This window comes from Talpa occidentalis, unplaced genomic scaffold, assembly GCF_014898055.3.
Source record: "Talpa occidentalis isolate TD23 unplaced genomic scaffold, MPIMG_talOcc4v2.1 talOcc4.8, whole genome shotgun sequence".
NCBI classification, from domain to species: Eukaryota; Metazoa; Chordata; class Mammalia; order Eulipotyphla; family Talpidae; genus Talpa; species Talpa occidentalis.
Window position 1 is genome coordinate 108,426,130 of NW_023605194.1, and position 24,567 is coordinate 108,450,696.

General features: G+C 42.4%; 1 protein-coding gene across 1 annotated transcript in view; it reads left to right on the forward strand.

Annotated features, from left to right (window-relative positions):
* The window catches only part of NR3C2 (nuclear receptor subfamily 3 group C member 2), a 290,543-nt gene that overhangs the window by 127,067 nt on the left and 138,909 nt on the right, over positions 1–24,567 (forward strand). The window contains exon 4 of the mRNA XM_037497992.2: positions 19,161–19,300. Within this exon, the coding sequence (XP_037353889.2) occupies positions 19,161–19,300 (140 nt within the window). The remainder of the gene's footprint in view (positions 1–19,160; positions 19,301–24,567) is intronic.

A 24,567-nucleotide genomic window follows, 5' to 3' on the forward strand; every position in this document is an offset into this window, starting at 1 on the left:
TTTAGTGTTTTCTCTCCACCAAGTTTTGGCCTAATTTAATAACTTACTTTGCTTGAGAATAACAATTTCGGAAAATTTTCCACCGACATGTTAGGATGAAATTCCACATTTCAGCCAGCCAAGAAATCCATTTTGATTTTTCCCTCTTTGCTAATACTTGAGCTCACCACTCAAGATTGCCTTCAAAACTAGACTATTTTGTTTTGTTTTGAAAAGCGAGTTCTCGTGTTAAAGAAAATCTGCTTATTCTCTGCTTGGTTGTGTGAAGTAGAGTCGATGGCATATGTTATGTGTGACGTGTATTTTAAGTCCATAAATTAAGTGCAGATGAAGTCTCCTAGAAAGGTATTTTCTGACAAAGTCATAAGAAAAACTGAGGTTTCTAGACATGAGAAGGTTTTGGGGTGTGGTAGAGAAGAGCCGTACCCAAAACCTTGAGAAAATATTCAGGTCATGACAAGAGTGTCATATTTAGTCACTTCTATCTTCCTCTCTCATCAGAAACCAGGGTCCTCTGGAACTTGTACCCACCATGTAGCAAATCTGAATTCAGTTTGTCTTCAACTAGTACAATCGTGGTTACTTCAAAACTTGTTTCTGGAGGTCCTTTGAAACGTTTCTTTCACACCATTGCTTCAGCTGAATGATGTCATTCCTAGCAGGGAGTTCCATCCTGGGATGGTGAGGAATGTGGGTTTTTTTTTTTTCTTTTCCTTTTCAAGAACACAGTGTGGTCTCCAGAAAAGCTGATTCTTACCTTGCTGAACTGGTGATTTTGAACTGGTGAGTTCAGCTGAAGTGCTGAGCACATTGATTTTGAAATCAGTTAATTTGTTAGAAATTATATAGTTTATGATATTTTAACCTGTGCCTCATTTCATGTGCCTCATATGAAGTGAGTGACCCCCAACTCCGAGGGTGCCAAGCCATATTGTTTCCTAGATCTTGATGAATCACTTTCATTTTCTTTTTTTTAATATTTAAATATTTTATATAATTCTTACATTTTTTTTTCATCTTTGCACAATGTATGCATTTTCATTTTGGTTATATTCCCCATACAATTGCACCTCCCCCCTTATTTTGACTCTAGTCCTTCCTTTCCCCGCCCCCCTGCCCCTTAGTGTGTCTCTGGTTTATAGTTACTTGTTGATTTTGATTTTTACTTTGTATTGATTAGTCTTTTTTCCTGGTCTCTTATTTAGGTTTTCTAAATTCCTGCTATGAGTGAGACCATCCGGTATTTTTCTTTTTCTTTCTGTGAATGGCATGAGTTTATCTTTTTTGATTGCTGAGTAATATTCCATGGTGTATATGTACCACATCTTCTTGATCCAGTCATCTATTTTTGGGCATTTGGGTTGCTTCCATAGCTTAGCTGTTGTAAATAGTGCTGCTATAAACATAGGGGTGCGGTGCCCTTTGAAATTACTGTTTCTGTGTCATTTGGGTAAATACCTAGGAGTGGAATTGCATTTTCATAATCTTCAGATGCCCTTTTGGGTATTCACTAACTTGCTTAATATTACACAGCCAGAGATTTGAATTTTTTAAAGCTGAACTTTGTTTACATATTAACACATTGTATATGATTTTATACTAATACATACTTTTAAAAATAAAGTGATGCTGATCTTCAAGTTGTTACTCTGTTAAAATGTTTGAAGCCAAAACAAGATATTACTTGTGAGTGTTCTGAGTTTCTTGACTCCTCCTATGAACTGAAGATTTGCTCTGGAAGATCAAGTGAAAGCCATACTGTAGTGCGGTATTAGCAAATCACTAACACGTAGTAAATTAGGTTCAGGCTTCATCTTGCTTGAAATAATATGCAAACCAGTGTAATCAGCTATTTTAAATAGAGTGAAAGATAGCTGTCAATATTCTCGAAACTGTTCATAAAAGAAATGTATCACTGGTTTGTGTTAATGTTATAAAATTAGCAGTGAATTATTTCCTACTGTAAAAGAACAATAGTAACACGATTGTCTTCTACCTCTGTGAGAGTATTACCCCAGTTTCTCTTGAACAAACAATAGGAAACTGGCATGTTTCTGAATGATTGACACTTGCTTCTCAGCAGCAGCCTATTACTGATTATGGGGAGGAAGGGCGTCGGACTCATCTATTTCCATCCAGCTCCATTTGCCGAACAGACACCGTTACGTAACTGTTGTCACCAGACTGTAGTCCTTTATCTAGTTTTGGGGAAGGCTTGCTGGGACTGTCTTTAGGCAGAAGAAATCCCTGTTGCTGTATTGCTGTAATGCTTTATTTGTTTGATCCTTATTCTGGGTCTTTTATCTTTATACAATTACAAATAAAAAGATGAAACTCTTGCTGTCTATTACTGTATTCTGGGTCAACTTCAGGATCTATCAGATGCAAATCCTAAGACTCACGGCATCAGAGTTACAAGTAAATAACAGTTAAATATATTCAAATTAATTAGAACTTGCAATTACTAATTGGTGTGCAGAGTTTCAGTGGTTAATAGGAAATCATCAACAAAATAGCTCCTTATGCCTGTGGTGTCCCCCACACTTGCTCTGTATACCTGCTCCCCTCCCCTGTGCCAGGAAATATTCTCAGGCAAAGCGAATGAAGCCCTTACTGGGCTCCAAGGATCAGAGAGAAGGGAATATTGTCTGTTGGGTTCACTAGATTCTGTATGTTTTAGAATGAGTTAAGCAGTAGTTTTAAGAAAAAAGATATTTATGAGTAATATTCAAGTAATAATACAAAATTTCATGAAACTCCCTTTTTTCATTATTGGCTATTCATCATACATAATGCATTTATTTTCACAGGCCTGTAAAAGCTATTTTTCCCTATTTCAGGACTTGTCCATTGAGTTATGAGTTTGTTCAAAGTTGGTTGGTATCTGTTGACTCTTGGAGACTCCAGTTTTCCTTGTTAGTTGCATGTCATGTGGTGATATTATTTTCCTCATGCTTCATATTTTTCATATGGCTTATAATACAAGTTAGCCTTAGCTGCATTACAAGCAATTGAACTCATAAACTCCTCTTTGCGTTTTTATTATTTAAGTTCTAGAAATAAAAGTAAACAAATTTTAGCTTCATTTTAGACTCAAGAAACTATTTTCTCACCCTGCAAACAACAGCAGAAAAATTTTCTAACAAATCCTTTTTCCTACCTGTGATTTCTTCTGACTTATCACTTTCTAATCTTTCCACTTCATGTGGCAGCAGCTATTTCAATTAATAAATAGTCATCTCTGCCTGGAAGATAAATACTAAACTTAGATGCATAATTCAGAATTATTTTCTCTCTATCTCAAATTTATTTCTATCATTATGTTCCTGTTCCTTCCTTGGAAATACAAGCAATTTTTAGGTAATGTTTCTAACAGAACTTGCACATGTCTACCTTTCTAGGACTCCAGTAAATTATTTGCCATTTGTCTCATTGAACCCCAGGTGTTTTTAGCAGCAGTTCCTTAAAACACTTACCATGTTTGGAAACTTTATGCTGCTTGTGGACACCTATTTTTTTTAAAGATTTATTTATTTTATTTATACAAGCACTGGGTACAGTCAGAAGCACAGGAGGGTAAGAGGATTCGCCAGAGCGGGGAACAGAACAGGCAGACTGACGAAGTACACTGCTGAGGGGAGCAGCGGGCGGCAGGAGAGGTCTGCGCACCATGTGGGACCCTCGCCAGTGGCCAGGGATCGAACCGGCGTTGCAGAGGCTGCGGACAGCTTTGCAGCCCAGTGCTCAACCACTGCGCCACCAGGGGAGGCCCCACCTATTTTTTTCCCCAAAAAAGATTTATTTTTCTCGCTTTCCCTTCTCACCTGTATTAAATATCTTTTCTTCATGAACTGGCTTTCTGTCACCTGTTGAACTTGCTGGCCTGTCTTACTGTGACATGGTCTGGACTGAGCAGCACCATGGCTGGAGTGGCAATTAGTGGGGCTCCCAGGGTGGGGTGAGCCTCTGAAATAGAGAGCTTGTCCCTCCACCCCAAGCCAACCCCAGCCTAGGACAACTGAATTGCAGGTCAGCTGCCTCTGAAGGCCTTGCCCGCTGCACATTGGGCCTGATTCTGCAGCCTGCACCCCCTGATCCTTGCTGAAAGGACCTTCCTGTCTTCTCTGTGGGCATCTCTGAGCTCACAGGCTCCAGCTGGCTGCCTTCCTTGGCCGTGGAGCTGCTCTGCCTTGCAGTCTGCTCGCTCTTCTGCTACCTGACCACTGTCTGCTTGGAAGTCACCTCCTGCCCTGGCACCCCCCTGTGCTGGGTTCACAGCACATACCCCTCAGAAAAGACTGTTCTGAGTTCTTAAAATTCTATTACTGGTATTGGATCCAATTTACAAAATTAAGGGGGACAGTAAAGGTCTGAGTCCTGAACATTATTTCATAAGGTTACAACCATACTGTGCAACTCTATTCTTTACAGCACAGCAAAATCAGCCCGTGTCTATGCATGACTGCACCTTTGTACCACGGTTGCTACATTGGAAAACACTTTTTTCATATTGTTTCAGATTTATTCTCACTTTTTTTAAATTAAGGCTTCATATTTTTAGAGGAGTTTTAGGTCCATAGCAGAAGTGAGGGAAGCTGTGCCCTCCCAGGGCTGCCCCCATCAGCGACGCCCCCCATAGGGGTGTACACTTACTGTGTCCTGTGAACGAACATGGACACGTCGTTGTCATCCAAAGCCCAGTGTTTACTTGAGGGTTCTGAAAACACTTTCTGTTTCTCTACCAAAAAGTGTGTGTAGTGTGTGCATGGTTTCAAACACTAGAAAAAATATTGATACAGATTTCTAGAATTTTCTTGCATACAGGTGTGATCATGCGATGATAATCCAGGACACAGGCAGCGCTTGAAACCAAGTGGGGTGCTTCTTGCTTCTGGGTTGATGGCCCTGAAATTAAATCTAAGAGCTGAACATTAACTGAATGCAGAACATTTTGTTTTCTTTGCAGGTAGGAGGGGCTCTCTGATGAAGGCGTCAATTTGATTTTGGGTGTTTGCAGATGATAAAACAGAAGGGCCAGACTCCCTTACTTTGGCACTGGACTCTCAGGGTGGGTCCGGGTGTTTCTTTCTGGCTGCCATGTGGCACGGAGACTTGAAGGCAGGCAGATCTGAGGACCCGCACTGAGGCCCGCCTCGTTGCAGGCGCGGTGCAGAAACGCCCTTCCTCAGCTTTTTCACCATCTTTCATCAGTATTTCTAGGTGCACTGAAATCTTTTTTTTTTTTTTTTCCTTCACAACTCCATGGAACAACTTCTGCCCGCTAAACAATGTCATGTTTGCTTTGATATCTATGCCATTTGCCATGTTTTTAAAAAGTTTTTCATCTTCTCTCAGATCTATTCCAAAGGCAAAAGTCTAACTTAATTTTTAAAACTTTTGAGAAAAGCTTTTATAATTGCTTTTAAGAATGTCAGGGAAATGTTAAAAGTTATTTGGGTATGAGTTAACAATTGTCTTTTCCAAGTACAGATTTTCGCAACTTTGGGAAGTAATTTAATTGAGCATTTAAGCCAGTAGTAAAAATATGGGTCGTTTTTCATTTGAAGGACTACCAGTTTTCCCTGAAAGCAAGAAAAGGCTGTTACATTTACTTAGATAAATGCCAAGGATATTCACACACACACACCAGAACTAAGCATTGAACAAGTATGTGTTCAAATCCTAATCCACCACTCTGGGGAGCACTTGTTTAATCTCCATGATTCTCATCTCATTTATTCATTCAGGTTAACTGAACATAGAACTTCAAATCTGACTTTTCTTGCATCAAGAAAGTTATTTTAAGTAGGCTTGATCTATTTCTGGGAGATTGAAAAAAATAAAATGGGGGGGCCTCCCCTGGTGGCTCAGCTGTTGAGCACAGGGCTGCAAGGTTGCCCGCAGCCTCTGCAGCGCCGGTTCATTCCCCAGCTGCTGGCAAGGGTCCCACAAAAAAAAAATACAATAAAATAAAAATTAAAATTGTTTCAGGAGTTTTTATATATGCATTATATAATAAAATGATAGATGCATAAAATATATTTACATATAATATATATATAATTATATGTAAATTACAGGCAAACATATAATGTATAAATATCCCTTTACTTTGCAGTAGAGACTTGTCTACACTCCTACCACCCCTACCCCAGCACTGGAACATGACCTCAAAATGCCAGGGATTTTTATGTATTTTATTAGCTGATAAGTGTCAGAGACCCAGATCTCTGCCTGGCGTTTGCTAGGTGTTAAGTTGTGTTGAATAAATGAAGAGAGGGACAAAACATTGTCTCAGCACCTCCTGGTTGGACATAGCCCACAGCCTGCCGTCTTGGAGAGAGAGTTGGGGGTCGCTCTTCCTGCTTCCTTGTACCAGAACACTAATAGGAGTTCTGCAAAGCAGGGGCGGTATTAGTGAGCTTGACAGAAAAATGGTGGGCCCTGATGAGTCTTCCTTCTTCCACTCCAAGTGCTGGCAAATATTTAAGTGATCCTCTTAATTTAAATATTTAAGTACCTTTTTAAAAAAAAATTGTATTTATTGTCTTTATTAAGGAAATACTGGTTTTCAACGTTGTGAATGACTGAGAGACATAAGCTCACAATTCTTGGATGGTTACCACACCACCCCCTCCACAAGGCCCCTGCAGCCCTCTATCCCTGAGCCCTGGGCCCTCCCCCCTCTTGTGATGCCACCATCCCCCCAAGCCCCTACCCCCGTCTCTGGTAGACACAGATTTCTAGGGATTGTTTGGTTTTGTCTGTTCCTTTCTCGTGTTTCTTTACATTCTACATATGAGTGAAATCCTCATCCAGTATTTGTCTTTTCCCTTCTGATTTAATTCACTTAGATCATCCTTACCAGTTCCATTCACGTTGTTGCTGCTCTGATAAGACCATAGACACTCGAAGCTCGGATAATAACAGTGGCTGTTTTTCCTCAAATCCCAAAAGTATGTCTGAATGTTGGTGAAGCAGGAAGAAGGGAGGCAGAGATGGGAAGAGAAGGAGGTACAGAAAAGGCAGAGGCAAAGTCTATGGATATGTGTTCCTGATTTTTCCTTAAGCATGAGGGAGGGTATAAGAATCCGCAGGAGGTGGCAGCCACTGGGCCGATCCCACATTTGTGCACAGCGTCGTGGCCCATCTGGAGCGGCACTGAGTCGGTGACCTGTGTTAGCCAGCGTGTGCCCGGACCATCTCGGCCCAGACCTGCCTTTCTAAAACTTAGGCTTCAAATGCTTGTGGAGAGAGGAGATCAAAGAAACAGCCCTGAACTTCAAGCCCTAAGGAAACAAAGCCCCAAAGAAAATCCTCAGGATTCTGGCATTGTTCTGTTCATGCCAAGTCAGGAAATGAGCCTACAGTTTTGTTTATTAAAATCATTCTTAAAAAAAAAAGCATTAAAATTATAAGTAAAGAAGTTCATCCAAAAAATGAACAAAATGTATATCAATTTGAAAAATAATAGCCAAAAGTGGTGGAGAATATGGAAATGTTAGGGAACTCGCCTGTCTGGGAAAGAGGGTGGGCCAGGTGTCACCTCACCTCTGTACCCCAGCACCACCTTGGGCACCTCAGCCTGCCAGGCTTAGTAGAGTTGTGTCAACACATAGTTGGAAATGGTCGTCTTCTTCAATGGGAAGTTCTGTCCTACTACAGACCCCAGTTTTATCATTAAAACCGCAGGCAAGGCTAGAAATGTGCTACCTGGAACCATAAGAAATCCCTGATTTTTGCAGCTTAAAAGTGATTGAGAAGCAGCAAATCTATTCGATCTTATTTATATGTACATTCCTTAGCACCTTCAATGTCTTGTTGTTTTCTTAGTAGTTTTTGAGGGATGCTGATCTGTCCAAAATCAGACACTGAGTCAGTTTCGAGTAAATACTGCATGGTGTCACATCAGCAGAAGTACTGTGGCATTGCCATTACATGTCATCGATGCCCTTAACTTAAAGATGTTGAAATCAGCTTCTCTAAACTCATCACAGGTAAATTCTTGAAATAACAACGGCTATCTCTTTATTCTATGTGAAAGAGACTTAGCATAAAGCAGGTAGCCCAAATGGTCCGAGTTGATAGGAAAGCCCTGGAATCTTATGCACAAGTCATATGTGGCCATAGGAATAGCTGAATTAAGTTGACGAATCAGAGGGCAGTACAAGCAGCAATGAAAATGATTAGATCTAAAATGCAAGAACAACCACTCAGGGTTGAAAAGCTGAGCTTTGGCTCATTAATTAAATTTATAGAACGAAGACATATTCTGTTGCTCAGAAAGGCCACAATAAAGTGAATTTTGCATCAACTTTTTGAAAATGTGCTAAAGAAGAAACATGCTGAAATCAGTAACTTTTAAATTACTCAGGTGCATGGTTCACAGCGAGGACCAGTACCCATTAGCACTTGGCTTCTCCTGCCATCTGTACCCACATCTAGGTCTACATTGTATCACAGAGATAGTTAATGTTCAGGAGAAAAAAAAAGATCATGTTTAATATAGTGTGTTTCAAAAGCAAAGTTCCTGTAATTAAAAACACTCAAGCATCTGTCATAGCTTGCTATATTCTCCTTAGACATATTCTGTGCACTCAAGCAAGCATCTCGAGGTAATCTCCTTAAAACATATTTCATAAAGTATGACCCACAGACAGTACAGTAAGTGTGTGATTCCCTCCCTGGGTATTGTAAATAGCTTCTCATGCCAGTGGTGGCAGAGGCGAAATAAAATGGGCGGGCGTTTTCTTAGCACATGTATCTGACATGTATCTGGTCATGCTTTTAGCAACCACTGATCGGCATGTACGTGTTCACCAGATGTTTGGAGATGATTTGATGTTAGATGTTTTTAAAGAGTCTGCATATGCTCAAGTGTATTATACTACCAGGTACAGTTAAGTGACAAAGATAAGTTTCCTGAATAGGGAAAGTTTTTTTTTTTTTAAAAAGATTTATTTATTTTTATACAAAAGCTGGGGTACAGGCCAGAGGCACAGGAGGGTGAGAGGATTCACCAGAGACAGAGTGGGGAGCAGAACAGGCAGACGACCGAAATACACTGCTAAGGGGAGCAGCGGGCACGACAGAAGAGGTCTGCTGTGCCATGTGGGAATCTCCCTGGCTGGCCCGAAATCGAGCCCACACTGCAGAGGCTGCGGACAGCTTCACAAGCGCTGTGCTCAACCCACTGCACCACCTGGGAGGCCCAGGGAAAGTTTTTAATAGAAAACAAAGGGAGTAGTTTGCACTTCAGTGTGGTTTCTAGATCCCTCTGTAGGCATAAGAAACCATCATTCAGATCAGTGGTATGAATAGTTGCCACATCCTCAAGGTCAGAGTTAAACCTTGTGCTCCTAGTGACATTTGACACTTGACCTCCCTTGACTCTCCCATGACTCCTAGCCATTGAGTGTTTCTGCCTCAGGTTTGGTGGCTGCTTCTTCCCCTGCCTAACCAGAAATGTCAGTTTTTGTAGATTTCCATCTGTGATCCTCTTTCCTCCTTTTTTCAACTGTTCCCTGGGTGAGTGCATTCTTTGTTCTATGAATAAAATTTAGAGACCTCTCTCTCTAAGAATAACCTGTTGTTGAAGTTACAAACTTTCTCTTTTTTTTGCTGTTTTTTTCCTGGAAATATTTATTTTTTAATCAAATTTTATTTGCCATTTCCCTTACAAAACTATATAATTCAGGGTGTTTTTAAAATGAAATTATGTACATGCTTGTGTGGTTTTCAGTTGCTTATGATCCAAACTATTTTTTAATCCATGTCAGTATATTTTCTTCTGTGCTGAAGCTAAGCAGCCTTGATTATAATTTAAATCCTGTATGTGTAAAATGCATTCATTTAAAAAATGAAATTTAGAACAGAGAAAATATATAGCTCCCACTCTGAAATATTATTAATGGTATAAACTGTTGTGAAAACAAAAAAGTAAATTTGAAAAGGCTAACAAGCAATTGTGCTTTGTTTTATTTTTCAAGCTTGTTATGTCCTTGACTTCCTGTGTCAGTAACATTAGCCTTGACTTTATTCCAGCAGCTGAGGTGGTAGATTGCATACCAATTCCTTAACTCCTATTGTGGTACACTAGGAATCATGACCTAGGAGATGAACCTCACTTTGTTTTGGGGCATGAGTTATTCCCCAAGGCATGAATGATTCATTTATTATCAATGGTTATACCATAAAAGAAAATACACCACAAGAATCACTCCCAAACATTCCCCCTACGTAAAGGGGAAAACCAGAATGAGATAGTTCAGGTTAAAGTTTGCAACTCAAAAAATACAGCTATAAAAACAAAATAATGGGTTTGGGTAAGACTATTTTATATATATGGGTAAAAATAAGGATTTTGTAAACCCGTTGTTAAAGGTTGATTTACATTTGTGTTGTTTTTTTATTGCATTTTTTCCAAATTCTTAGCTTTCTTACATTTAATGTTTCCTATAGAGAAGAGTATATATTTGAATCTCCATAATTATTTACCTTCAAGATCTGATGTGGGTGTTTTCCTACTAGGAACCCAGAAATGCACATGCAGGAAATGCACCCACACACCCAGCACTGCCTGCCAGGAAATAAACCAGTGGTAGCTATTGTAGTACCACTGTTTTGTAGTATGTTTGTTTTTTCCCCAAAGTTTTGGTTTTTTTTTTTTAATTTATTTAGTTATTTATGCATAGAAGAACTGGGGAGAGGTAGAGGTTGGTCAGAGGTGCAAGGGGTTAGATGATTCACCAGAAACAGTGTGGAGCAGAACAGGTGTCTACTGAAGTACACTGCTGAGGGGAGCAGCAGGTGAGACAGCGGAGGTCAGCTCCCTGGCCGGGATTGAATTTAGGCCACAGTGGTGATAGCATGTTAGCGCTGAGACTTAACCCCTGAGCCACCCAGGAGGCCCTGTTTTGCAGTATGTTGTGTGTGTTTTTTTAAAATTAATTAATTTTTTACATCATTGTTCATTTTAAAACAATGTTTGATTCCCCTCCTCAGGTGTAGTCTCCATAGAATTTCCTTCACCAATGTGCCTGTGCACCATCACCTCAGCCCCTTGTGCTCCTCGCTCCCTCCCACTGTTTTGTAATGTTTTAAAAAAATGTTTTCTGCTGCTTCTTACCAGTGTTATACATGCATATAGAAAAGCAGAATCCCCTGTAATTCTCCTATCATGATGATGGTTTACATATGGAATCACTTAACCTAACAACCTCTAGGACCCTGTGTTATCACTTCTTCATAGATGAGGAAACAGGCCTAGAAAGGTCAAGTCTAGTCCCCCTTTTTCCCCTGGGTAGGATGTTAATATTACTGTCCTTGTTTCACTTACAGAAAGTACCATGAGAGCATACCAATATTGTTCAACAACCATGAGATCCAAAACCACAGTCCCTCACTCTGTCTTCACCAGCCTTAGACATTGATTAATATCACCACCATCCAGGTCTTCTGCTAGTTCGCTCAGTACTGTCTACCTGAAGTATAGGGAGAAACCCCTCAATCCAGCTTTTCCTTACTGTCTTTACTACTTTCAGCATCATCTAGGCCATTATCGTTTCCTGTCTGCATAACTGCAGGAGCCTCCTTGGCTGGTCTCCCCACTTCCAACATCACCCAACCCTGCGGTCCATTTCTACCCACAGCCAAAGTCAGTTTCTAAAATGTCAGTCAGATCATGTTACCTTCTGCTTAAGCAGTATCCACAGCCCTCGGGATGGCACTTAGAATAGCATTCTAACTCATCACCTTGGCCTCTGTGACCCTGGGGTCCATTCTACCTCCTGCTAGGGCCTCACGTCCTGCCACCCTGTCCCTGCCTCCTCCATGTGGACAGTCATAGTCCTTGCTTCTGCCTGTGGAACATGCCACGTTCATTCAGGGACTTTGTGCTTGTTCTTCACCCATTTTTGGCCACTTCACTTTGCAATTTCAGACTCCCCAAAGAGGCCACTTTTCTGAAGAACACTGTCTGACCTTTTTATCCCCCACCATCCCATCTCATCTCAGTCTCTGTCATTTTCTTCATATTTCTCAGTAGCTACAGTTATTTTCTTCTGCATTGTCTCTACTACTGCAATAAAAATTCTCTGGGAATAGGGACTATCTCCTTGTTCATTGGAAAGCCCAGAACAGTAGGGTGCATAGTAGGCTCTCAATAAACCATCAGTGAATGATTCAAATGTACTGGTGTGTTCAGGTTAGTGTGTAAGAAGGCTTGTGTGTTTAGGGTATGGTTTGTACAGTCCTCCAGGTTCTCACTGTGCTCTATACAACTGAATGAATGCTTGCCTGAGCACACAAGGAAGAAACTCCTTTGAGTAGCTGGTGGTGGTCACAGATGCATGTAGATAATGGAGAGCGCAAAAGAAGCTTGTTTCATTTAGATTGAGTGAGGTTAGGAATTGAGACAAGGTATTTATTCCATATGAGGTTTCTGGTCACTGAATACTGGATCGATCACCACAGTATTGTCATGTAGTTGTAAAGACAGGGAGAGAGCTTCACATATGGTAATTTATGCAATAACGTAGTACCTTATAGAGTCTCAGTGAGCTGGATTCTCCAGTTTCCTTTTATTTGGGAGGTGTCTTTATTGATGAATACATGACATAAGACATCATGTTAGTTACAGGTATATGGTATAATAATTTGATATTCATATATATTGAGAAATAAATGATCAGAGAAAATCATGACTTCTTGCCCAGCTTCTTAATTTTTCTCCCAAAGCATCCAACCATTATGGAGACAGTCCAGTAAGTGTGTCTTGATGACTGGCCGGTCTTTCTCCTCCCAGCTTTCCCCAGGCTCAGCCTTTACCTTTGGTCAATGTCTTCAGTCTCTTTGCTGGGTCATTAGAACAGTTCTATTTGGTACTGAAAATAGCTGCAGCTTCCTTGTGTTTCCCTACAAGAAACACTGTCTTTGCAAATAGAAATATGATACCCACTCAGGATGCATTGTAGTATTTTTAATGTTCATATAAACTCCTAAGAACTACCTTTCTTGATTAGAACCTTCTTTCTATCAACAGTGTTTCTTAGATAACCAAGACCAAAATGATCAGTTTGGATGTTTTTTCCCAACTTGTCAATATTGAAATAGATAAATACATTAGTACATGTAGATTGTCTTATGCCTGATTCAAATAATGGTTATTTACTCCCTGGAGTACATTGTCTTTAACTGGAGGTTGAAATTCAACTTGGATATTACCTGACCATGCAGACTGTCCCATTTATCTTTTGTATCCATCTTCAGTAAAAGGGTATCTTGGGGCCTCCCTGGTGGTGCAAGGGGTTAAGCACCGCACTATGAAGCAATCTGCAGCCTCTGAAGCATGAGTTCAATCCCCAGCTATCCAGGGAGCTACCCACATGGCACAGCAGACCTCTCCTGTCTCGCCCACTGCTCCCCTCAGCAATGTATTTCAGTCAATCTGCCTGTTCTGTTCCCCACTCTGTCTCTGGTGAATCCTCTCACTCCCCACATCTCTGGCCTGTACCCCAGCTCTTGTATGCATGAATAGGTAAATCTTAAAAAAGGGGGGGTATCTTTACAAAGATCTCAGAGAGCATCTGATAGTCAACCATTTTATGGTGAGATTTATGGCGCAAAGTGGAGAGGTGATTTTGCAAAGGATTCATTGGGTGATGGCTGAGCCAGGACCAAACCCAGGCTTCGTTCTTGAGTCTCTTTCCTTCCTAGTTCTTGCAGGTTTGGCCCTATAGTTTGGATCTCACATCCGGTGTTGATGCTTCTTAAATAGGTTATACCATAAGTGTAAATTCTGACCTACAAATTCACTAAATAAGCTTAGCGTTTTGATCACCCTAAGAGGTAAGTTTCACATCTGCCTCCTCTTCTGCTCCTTCCCTCTCTCCCCGACCTGGTGAATATGCTAATGTATTTCTCAAAACTGGATCTCTGACCTCCCAACCGTGTGCCATCTTTCAGTTTTAAATGTAACCACATGATGGAGCATCAATGGAAACTAGTTTTCCTGTCCATCCACACTCCGTGGGCTGCCGTCTGTGCTAATAACGCATGTGTTGGTGAGACAGCTGGCAGTGTTTTGAGAATCATCTGTGTCCCTGGATGTTATTTTTTTCCCCTCTGTGCAAAACGAAATGAACCGCATGGGAATTGAACCAATAACCTTGGCCTCATTAATTTAGTTTCTGTAAAATCGCCTTTTGGAAATTTATGTTCTACTATAATGAGATTAGGAGTGCAATTTCATTCGTTCAATAAATAGAACCAGCTCTATTCTAATGGCAGCCGGGAGCACAGAGATGTATAGGACAAGGATTTTGCCCTCAGGGCCTCTAGGATGTGTGCACAGGTCACTAATATCCAGTTAAAAGTGATGACTGCTGCAGAGAGGGGTTAGCAAAATGCTGAAATCAATCAGGAGTGGTCCTTCCTGCTGGGTGAACATCAGGGGCCCTCAAAGGATGGGCAGCGTGGCCAGGAGTGGAGGTGGGGAGAGCAGTGCTGGCTGCTTAATGGTGGCGTCCACAGCCCTGCGCAGGGGTGTGGGGTGGGACTCCTGAGGCTGGGAAGTGTGAGCACCTGCAGGGGAGGGGTGAATAGGGAGTACCACTTAAGTGACCTGTTCTACTAAGGTTACCATTTATGGTGGCATTGGGGAGGGACACTCAGAGATTAATGAACTAGGAAGTAGAACAGTTAGGCCTCTTTCTCAGCAAAGTTCATTTGTCACCCACTGCAGAATGAACTGGAGGTAGGAGACTCTGGAGTCAGGGAGAACCCTCAGGGACTCACAAGGGACTGAAGAAGAGTCCCAACAGCAGGGTGAGGAGAAGGGAGGCGAGAGCATGCCAGGCAGGAAGGAGCAAGACTTGGTAGTGGATTAGACTTGACAGGTAAGGTTTGAAGCTGAATGATAAGCAGATGGCAATCCCCTTCCAGAAGCTAATAGAACAAAGGGCAGTTCTGTATAGGGAAGGAAGACACAAACTTGGAAGATGGAGAGGTTGGAGCTGGATGTGAAGTGTTGATAAGCCGGTCACCCGAAAGCTGCTTGGGCCAGGCCAGTGGATGAGGTTGTTGAAAGGTAGAATATAGAAAAAGGAGTAAAGATGGCTAAGAACCAGCGACTCTGAAGAAAACTGACAGTCAAGAAAATAAGAACTTGCCCGAAATAGAGAAGTTGTCCTTAGGATAACAAGCTCAGCACAGCTTTACAGAAACTGAAGAGGCCGAGAGCTACAGAGAGGCTCCTGGAGACCGCTTGGCAGTTTTGTCATGGAAAGATGCTAGTGAACAGAAGGGAAAATCATTTGCTTGCCTTAACTGTGTAATTGAACCGTGGTTGTTTAAATCTGGGCTGCACAGTACTTCCTTTTTTATGCTAGACTTTCTCTTCACCTTCTCTGAACTTAGTGCCTCTGTGGCCTTTATCATCCTTCAGACAGTCAAAAACACATCGCCTCCCTTTGTAGGAGGCAGTAGGGCTTCAAAGCTGGCCATGATGGTTCTCCTGAGAAGGCTACCACTTGCGCAGTTGGGAGCCTGCGGTGTGGCTGGGACAAGTCCAAGCTCTTGGGTAACAGTGCGAGTCACACAGGAGAAAGTCTTGGGCTCTGTTGAGCTTCCTTTCTTGGGTGGTTGAGCCGTTAAGTAACAGAGTAAAAAAGTAAACTAGACAACACGTTAGACATGATAGGTGCTATGAAGAAAAATAAGGCAGAAAGGAGACAAGGGCGCTGAGGAAAGAGACTTGTCAGTAGAGCAGTCAGGGGTGTGTATCTAGGAGAGTGGCATTTAAGGAGGCGCGGGGGGGGGGGGAGGGTTAGATGTGAGGGGGAAGACCAAGCAGCAAGTGTAAAGGCCCTGGGGTAGGAGCACCCTGGTGTGTCTGAGGTCAGTGTTGCTGAAGCAGAGAAGATAAGGCATCAGGTTAGAGACATGTCAGGAACCAGACTGCCATCCTGTGGCTACAGGGATGACCTTGACTTTGCTCTAAGTGTGAAGGAAAGCTGTTGGACGGCTTTGAGCAAAGGAGTGAGTGAGGATCATCCTGGCTACAGGGGAAGGAAAGGAGCAAGCAGAGGAAGCGCAAGTAGGAGGCTTTTTTCAGTCTCGGGGAAGTGGTGTTGACGGGTTGGAGAAGAGTCCTGCAGAGGTTATGGGAAGTGGTCAAATCATGGCTCTGTGGTGAGAGTGAAGTGAATCTCATTGGACAGATAGGGTGTGTGGTGTGAGGAAAGAAAGGCTTCAGGGTGCAATCCAAGGCACTCTGCGTTTGCTGGGGCTGCCATAACACAGCACCATAACCAGGGAGACTTGAACTGTAGGGATTTATCACCCCACATTTCCGGAGGGTAGAGCTTCAAGGTTACATTGTGAGCAGATCCTCCTGAAGACTGAGAGAGAAGCTGCCCTATGCATCTCTCCCATCTCTGGAAGTCTGGCAACCCTGGGCATTGCTTGGCTTGTGAAAACATCGCTGCCTTCATCTCTGCCTTCATCCTCACGTGTCCTCTCCCCATGTGTCTGTATCCATCTCCCCTTTTATATTATACTAGAACCGGGGTACAGGCCAGATGCACAGGAGGATGAGAGGATTCACCAGAGACAGAGCAGGGAACAGAACAGGCAGACTGATGAAATACACTGCTGAGGGGAACAGCGGGTGAGACAGGAGAGGTCTACCGCACCATGTGGGTATCTTCGCGGTTGGTAGAGATCAAACCGGCACTGCAGAGACTGCAGACAGCTTCACAGCACTGCGCTCAGCCGCCTGCGCAAACATGGAGGCCCCCATCTCCTCTTTTAAATGAGGACACCAGTCCCATTGGATGAGGGGCCCCCCCTACTCCACAGTCATCTTCTCTAATATCATTGCTCAGAACCGATTCCCAAATAAGGCACATTCTGGGGTTCTCAGGACTGGGATTTCAACGTGGGAATTGGGGGATAGGACACAATTCAGCCTGTGACAGCTGCCACTAACTTAGGTGGAAAGTTAGGGGCAGAGCAGCCCTGTTCAGGGAGCATCCTGTGGGCGGTTGGTAAAGTGAGTCTCAAATTCTGGGGAGGGCTGTGGGCTGGAGATAAACACTTGGATACCCCCCACATTTGGGTGGTACTTAGACACAAGACTTGCCATCCCCAAGAAAGTGAGTTTGGCTAGAAAAGGAGAAGTCTAGTGACTAAAGCTGAAAGGCCCCTAAGTTTCAGGCGGTGAATACCATCCATGCACGCGTCCGGCGGTGAGAGAGCAGTTGCATCCTCATGCTGATACTCGGTTATGTTCTAAATGTTGACAAAGTCGTGGCATTTCCCTGTGACGTGGAAGAGAGTTGGATGGAATGTGGACCGAGCTTTACTGGCTAATACACTGAAGAAGTCACTGATGCCGAAATGGAATGTTTTGAATGCCATAAAGAAGTCAAAGGACACAGTAAAATCAGTAAAAGGCACTTTTCTCAGAAGCAGAAACAATGCTGGAGGCTTGGTTTCAGTCCCGGGTTTGAGAAGTCATTTTCTAGAAAGTCTGTCATGCCACAGTGCTCTGGGCAACTGAGTCCTTCCTTCATCTCCTTTCAGTGAGAGTCGTTAAAGCGTTTAAAACCATTTTTTAATTACCTAAGCAATATGACCTCGGGGTAGCTAATTTGAAAAACAGATCATCGCCTGCACGTGTCCACCCCACCCTTTCCCTCTGCCCCTGAGCGGGCCCCTGCGTCTGCTGCTTCTCAGGGCGACAGGAGCCGGGACAGCCAGGCGCTGTCCACCCAGCTGGTCTTCCCAGCCCCTCCAGCATTTCTCTGAGCCACTGCACACTCTGCTTCCTCTGTCACCTGCGCAGGATCCAAAACTCACTCCAATGTCACCCTTTGGGCCCTGCTCTCTCACTGGGGTGTCCCCACCTTCCCAGCCAGGAGGGCTGAGCCCACGCCGCCATCATCACTAAGCAGGAGCGTTCAGGTGCCCCCAGGGCAGGGTCAGAGGTTGGGGTCTCATCACTATCTCTTCAGGACCCCACACAGCACCTGCAGGTGAACACTCACTAAATGTCTGCGGATCGTGGGTGCAGAAAGTCAAGCTCTTTGCTGTGGGTACACATCTGTCGCCGAACTACGATTCTTTATTAGAATGTAAAGCATTTTGTTCAGAATGTGCCACTAACAGAGATGGTGAGAGAGATCTTGAGAAGCATCTTCTTAGAATGTTTCTTTTTTTTAATGAATTAATTTATTTATACAAGCACTGGGTACAGTCAGAAGCACAGGAGGGTGAGAGAATTCACCAGAGCCAGAGCGGGGAGCAGAGCAGGCAGAAGGACCGAAGTACACTGCTGAGGGGAGCAGCGGGCGGCAGGAGAGGTCTGCGCGCTGTGTGGGACCCTCACCTGGCGGCCGGGGATCGAAGCAGCGCTGCAGAGGCTGTGCAAGCAGCTTCGCAGCCCAGCCCTCAACCACTGCGCCACTGGGGAGGCCCCTTAGAACGTTTCTTCAAGACTGTTGTTTGAAGGGCTGCACTTGTCCCTAAAGCTGGTTGCCTAGAAATTTTCCAATGAGCAGGCACAGAATGAAGTGCTTTGAGCAAACCTGTATAAGGTAACAAAAAATGCAGGAGCTTGGAGGGGTAAAATTGCTGGCAGTCGAGACAAGACAAGAATTTTTTAAATTGTTTATTAGTGGATTGTTTTGGAAAGGGAAGATTTTTAATCTGGCATAATTGAGACATATAATCTGAGTCCAGGTGAAGAGAGTTGAGAAGTATTTTAATAGTTTTTGATGCCAAAAATACTTCCCCGATGACTCGACTCAGGATTCTGCTACTCGCTGCCCACCTAGAATGTAAAAGAAAAAAAAAAAATTTTTTCCCTTTGGTAAAATTTCTCAATACTAGAAAAGGCAGAATAAAGTTTACATGTGGTTACCTGTTTCTCAGTTTCTCTGTACTGAGAAGAGACTTTGCTGCACAGAATCCTTGATAGCATTTTTCCACTGGGGGAGTTTGAACCTTCATTCTCTAAGCCACCGTAATATGTGACCATACAGACGAAACTGGTTTTCATTTATGGGACCGTGATTATGATGTTTTGAGCTAAGCTGAACAGCGTGTCAAATGTACCTTCACAGTGTAGTTACTTAAATCTTGATTTCTTTCCCCAGCTCTACTTTACGAAGTGTTTCTACTGGATCCTCAAGACCTTCCAAAATATGTTTGGTGTGTGGGGATGAGGCTTCAGGATGTCATTATGGGGTGGTAACCTGTGGCAGCTGCAAAGTGTTCTTCAAAAGAGCAGTGGAAGGTAAATGTTCATGTGGGTGTTCCTTTTACACATTTTTTTTTCATAGTATGTAGTTGCACAGTTAACTCTATAGCATTATTGCAAAATTCCTTAAAGCTATTTTTTTATGTCATCTGTTAGTGACAAACAGTAATCATGCCTTACCTAAAACTACTGTCTGGAGCTCTTTCACTGAGAAGTATTGAATGGGCAAAATGTGAAATTGTGAACTGAGATCAACTGATGAAGGGGGGTTTGTTGTTGCTGTTTGTCTGTTTTTCAGTGAGACTGAGAAAAAAATCATTCTGTCCTCATAAATTTGCATGATTTGGAAAAGCATTTCACCAGGCACATACGGAATACACCATTGCTACATTTTCTGTGTTGCTGTATAAATATACATGTTTGGGGCAAATAGAATATTGATAATCAGGTTCACGGCTTTGATTGAAGTTGTGTGCCATGCATTTTATTTAACAACTGCTTTAGACACCAGGGTTGACTTTGAGTTCAACCTTTGTTCTGACTGAGGATGTGCAAATGAGTCATTAAATGAAAAATGTGAGATTCTCTCTTAGGCTCACTTTTGCTTCTGTCCAAGTAACTGCACGTCCCCAGGAGGAACAGTCTAGTTTGTTTCTGCTTTCCATCTCCCTCTCTCAGCAATTAATTAACAGCAGACTTGGGCCAGATGGTTTTATTGAAGCTGAATACTATGACTGGTGAAAGTGTAGACTTGTTGCTATTAGGAGAAGTCTTATTGTGTCATTGACACTTAATGTTCAGTAAGAAATTCAACATTAAGATGCCCGCAGGTTTACCTCTCAGGGCAGTTTTCTAAGAGATGAATCGGTGCTTCCAAGACTTGAGCATAAAGGCTCAAACATTTCATGTCCGTTTTGCTGGAGATGGCAAGACAGTGCCCTTAGTTCTGGGATGAAAAAGCTGAGCAAATAATTACTTCTTGGATTCTGGGATTGATGTCGCACTATTTCACTGATATTAGGTGATTTTGCATTATTTACCTTTCCATTATTTAATAGTCCCCAAAGTCCATATTGAGTGGATCATAGGAATTCATCTTTCTCAGGACATGGGTCTCAGTCGCGAGTGACAGAGACTTCAACACGAACTGGCTTTTATGCCCGTGCAGCCCATTGGTGCACGCAGACCCAGAATGTCTAGCGTGGACTTGGCCTCCAGGCAGCCGAGGGCTTCAGCCAGGTGGTTAGAACACAGTCCCTCTTCCCCATCGTTTGACCTTGCTCTGTTCTCACGCGGATTCTCTTGTGGTGATGAGCCAGCTCCCGGGTATCCCTTAAGAAGAGATTTTTTTTGTCCTGATAAAGCTCCGTGGACTATCCTTAGGCCAGACCTAGCTCACAGGCCCCTCTGAGCCAGTCGCTGGGCCCCGGAGAAGCAGTGGTTGAGAGGCGTGTCCTGGCTGTTTGCCAACGTGAACCATGTAAAGTGAATTCTTTTATAGAAAGTCAATTTCCAGCAAATGAGAAAAATTTATTTGTGCAGTATTAAAATCATTATTATTTTTCAACCCCCCTCCCCTTCCCTTTAGTCAGTAGGAGATTGATAGGTGAAATTAATCTCTGGCACTTTCCTAATAACCACCTTTCAGCTTCCAATGTAAGCCCTCCCCACCTAGGCCCATGAACTGGTGAACAGAGTAAGGTGGTGTGTGAAAATGAAGCACTGTAGAGAGGGGCATTCTGGGGTAGACAGGGAAGGCTCTCCATTCCCCTATTTCTGGACCCACTGTTGCATCAGAACCCCCGTGTTAGCTACTTCTAGAATCTGCTTTTCTCTACTGCTGCAGCAAAGAATTTTCTAGCAATTTTAATTAACTTTTACATTTTAAGCAGCTTCTATGGAAGTAAATGAGGAAATAATAGTGTTTGTTACTAAGATATGAATAAATATGAAAAATTCTAAATGTACATTTTTCTCCATTGTGGAAAAGCTGATCAGTTGTTAGTGAAGCTTGATGCATGCCTTTTAAGACTTTTCTTACTATAACTTATTCCCTGTTTATTTGGAAATTCAAATTTTAGCAGTCACCCACATGAGACAAGGTTATAAATTAAAATTTTAAAGTTGATGAAAGTAAGACCTATTCGTTGGCTTTTTAGTTTGTTCTCTGTCTTACTGTTCTTGTGTGAGAGGGTGTGTGTGAGTGAGAGGATAGCTATCTTTGTATCATAACTTTTGGATTTAATAAGAAATAACTTTTAGAGTACTTCCTATAGTGTGAAGCATTCATTTGTCAAATTACACCCAGAAGTGTTACTTATTCCCCTTTACAGATGAAAACATTTGGGATCAGACCCAGTCAACTAATCTGTTCAGAATAAGAGGAAACTTAATCCCATTGCAAGAATTTGATTCCAAACCTGGAATCCACTGCAAGTCTCTTAATCCAAACCTCACAAGCTCTTCTTTCCATTTTCCTTATCGGTTCTCAAGTTCATGAAAACTATCATTTTCTTCATGCCTGCCTGATGATATAGGCAGCAACGGAGGCATGAAGAAGACACAGGCGACACCCTTAGGTGTGTGTGCGTGTGACTGTGCACACTCACATAGACAACGTCCATGTCTGTTTTATAGTTGAATCTTTTGCTAAGTTTGTTCTCTATTTTCCCTTGATAACTTGAAGCACCAAGATATAAAGGCAGATAATTCTGAGCAGAGCAGGTAGAGGGAGATGAGATGAGGGGCATCTGTCAAACCGAAAGGACCTCCAAGATCCGGGGGCAGAAGCAAAGCAACACGGGTCTGACTCTTGAGTTTATCAGAGCAAGGCTTCCAGGCCTCAGCTCCCGGCTCCAGGGCTTGCTGTAACAGCACAGTGGCGACTGGGTCCGGAGACAGCAAGTCATTTTTAAAAGCATAAATTTTGTTTTTTGTGTTCTGTTTAATGGGGACGTGTGTATGTGGTTATTTTTTTCTTCTGAAACATTTAATATAAAAAAACTTAGGGGCCTCATCCAGAAAACCTTTTTTGCCAATAATGTCAGTTAAAAGCTATGTTGTTGTACCTTACAAATGGAAGTTTATAATTTTATTTTTAAATTTGAGTTGCTTATTTGCCTTAAAGTTTTTTCAAGAATAAGCTTGTATTTCATATATATATATATATATATATATATATATGGAATATGGAATATACATGCTATATATGGCATACATGCTTATTCTTTTTTGAAACCTTTTTTAAGACCTTAAAATTGTTTTTTTGTTGTTGTTTGTTTTTAGTGGAAACTGTATAGGCTCTGAGATCAAAAGAATTAGTTTTAATTTCTGGATCTGCCACTCACTAGTGGTGAGAGTCAGGCAAATTGTATCAACTTGGGCCTCAGTTTCTTTGTCTGCAAGGAAATGTCCTGTTTCCCTGCCTTAACACTGCTATGAAACAAAATGCTTTTGCAGATTTTATAAATTGCAAAGTGGCGCCAAAATGTGCAATCTTTATTGTCTCAAAGAACAAATGTGCAAGTTCTCAGGTAATATCTGTGCAGAGAAGCAGCATAAATGATACGATAACTTTACAACATTGCTCTGTCATCTTCAGTTTTTTCTTGCTTAGACCTTCATTTCCCCAGCAATTTGTTACTTTTGTCCATAGAGCCCCCTGGTAGGATTATCCTTGCAGACTTGCAGATCTGACTTGCAGATCTCAAAGGACATGGCGGGAAAGTAGGAGGAGTAGAGAGTCTGTCCAATTTTTCTGGAGGAACTTCTCTGCATTTTCCAGTGTGAACTTGATTGCTGAGACTCTTCCTATATGAACCGCTGCAAGGGATTGGACTGTCCAGCTTGAGGACCTGCACTTAGGGGAATCCTTGAGACCCCTCATCTGTGCCCATGCACTCAGCTCCTCTCTTGGACATCTTTGGGAGTAAGACACAAGTCTTGGCTCCAGAGCCGAGCAAGTCTTTACGCATTTAGCAGCCACCAAAGAAAGGTTTGACTATGCACAAGGATGTAGCCCTATGGCATAGTGCAATCAAGGTTAAAGGACTCCCCCCAAGCAGTAATTTAACAGAAACTGGCCCCAGAATTTATGCAGGCCATTGAACTTTTAATCTCTAACTTCTAAATCAACTCTGAGTTTTTACTGTCTCGGTCTCTTTCCAACCACAAATTGTCCTGAGTTTTCTCTCACGTGCATTTTACTCAGTGCTCCCTCCCTGTATAGAGCTGACCATGGTCGGCACTGTTTTATAACCTAATTTCCTTTGTGGGTACTCAGTACACAAGACATGCCTGGGAGACTCAGCTCCCGCAAATCACCAAAGAGTTAGTTATAAGCTTGTAAAAGAAAAGCTCATTATGTAAAGTCAACTGGGCTTACACTTTTTTGTTAGCCAGGCCTCATAGCCAAAAAAGTCCACATCTTAGTAAGGTCAGTTGAGTTACAGGATGTCGCTTCCACACCCAGGCACTTGCCTTTAAGTGAGAGACTTGATCATGTATTTCCTGAATGAATGAAATTGCTTTACAAGATATAATTGTAGATTATCTCGGCGTTTCCCAATGCAATATTTTTACAAAGAGCCTGCGAACATGTCTCATTCCTTTCACTTGTGTTTAACAGCATGTAGGACCATGGACTTTTGAGCATATAGATTGATAATGCTATGGGGGAATGGTTTTAAGGAAATATAATGGTTGAATAGTTGTTCCTTGTTTTTTTTTTTTTTTCTTTTCCAAAATTAATGAGTAAACTGAACCTCCTTTCCAAAGAAAAGCCTGACTTACTGTGTCCTATGCCCAGAGCACCCCATCTCATTTAGGGTGCACATGTTCCAGAGGAGACTGACATGGGGGCCAGGAATAGGCAGTGCTACTGTGCCACACGATTTGGTGGACACAGGCCAAATCAGGATGGAGCTGTGTGGACTGAAGCTTCGCTGTCCCCCTATAGCTGGCCAGATATAATTGAGGAAATGAGAAAGCCAACAAATAATGCATATTTAGTCTTCAGTCTGTGATGTGATGCCACAGCCCTCATTGTTCCTCAGGGCCATGTGCGGGGAAGGCTGATGGACATGAGAAACCACTGTCACGCCTTCCAAAACACCAAGTCAGGGCTAGGAAAACAGCCACTTGGCTGGCTTACAGTTTTCTCACAGAACACTAAGTTTTTTTTCTTTGCCAGAAATTAGGAAACAGGTAACTTGATTTTTTTTCTGATTCCTTCCTAGAAGAGCTTAAATCAATACCTACCCAAGAGATCCTATCTAAGGTTTTTATAAACCTTCCTTTCCTCT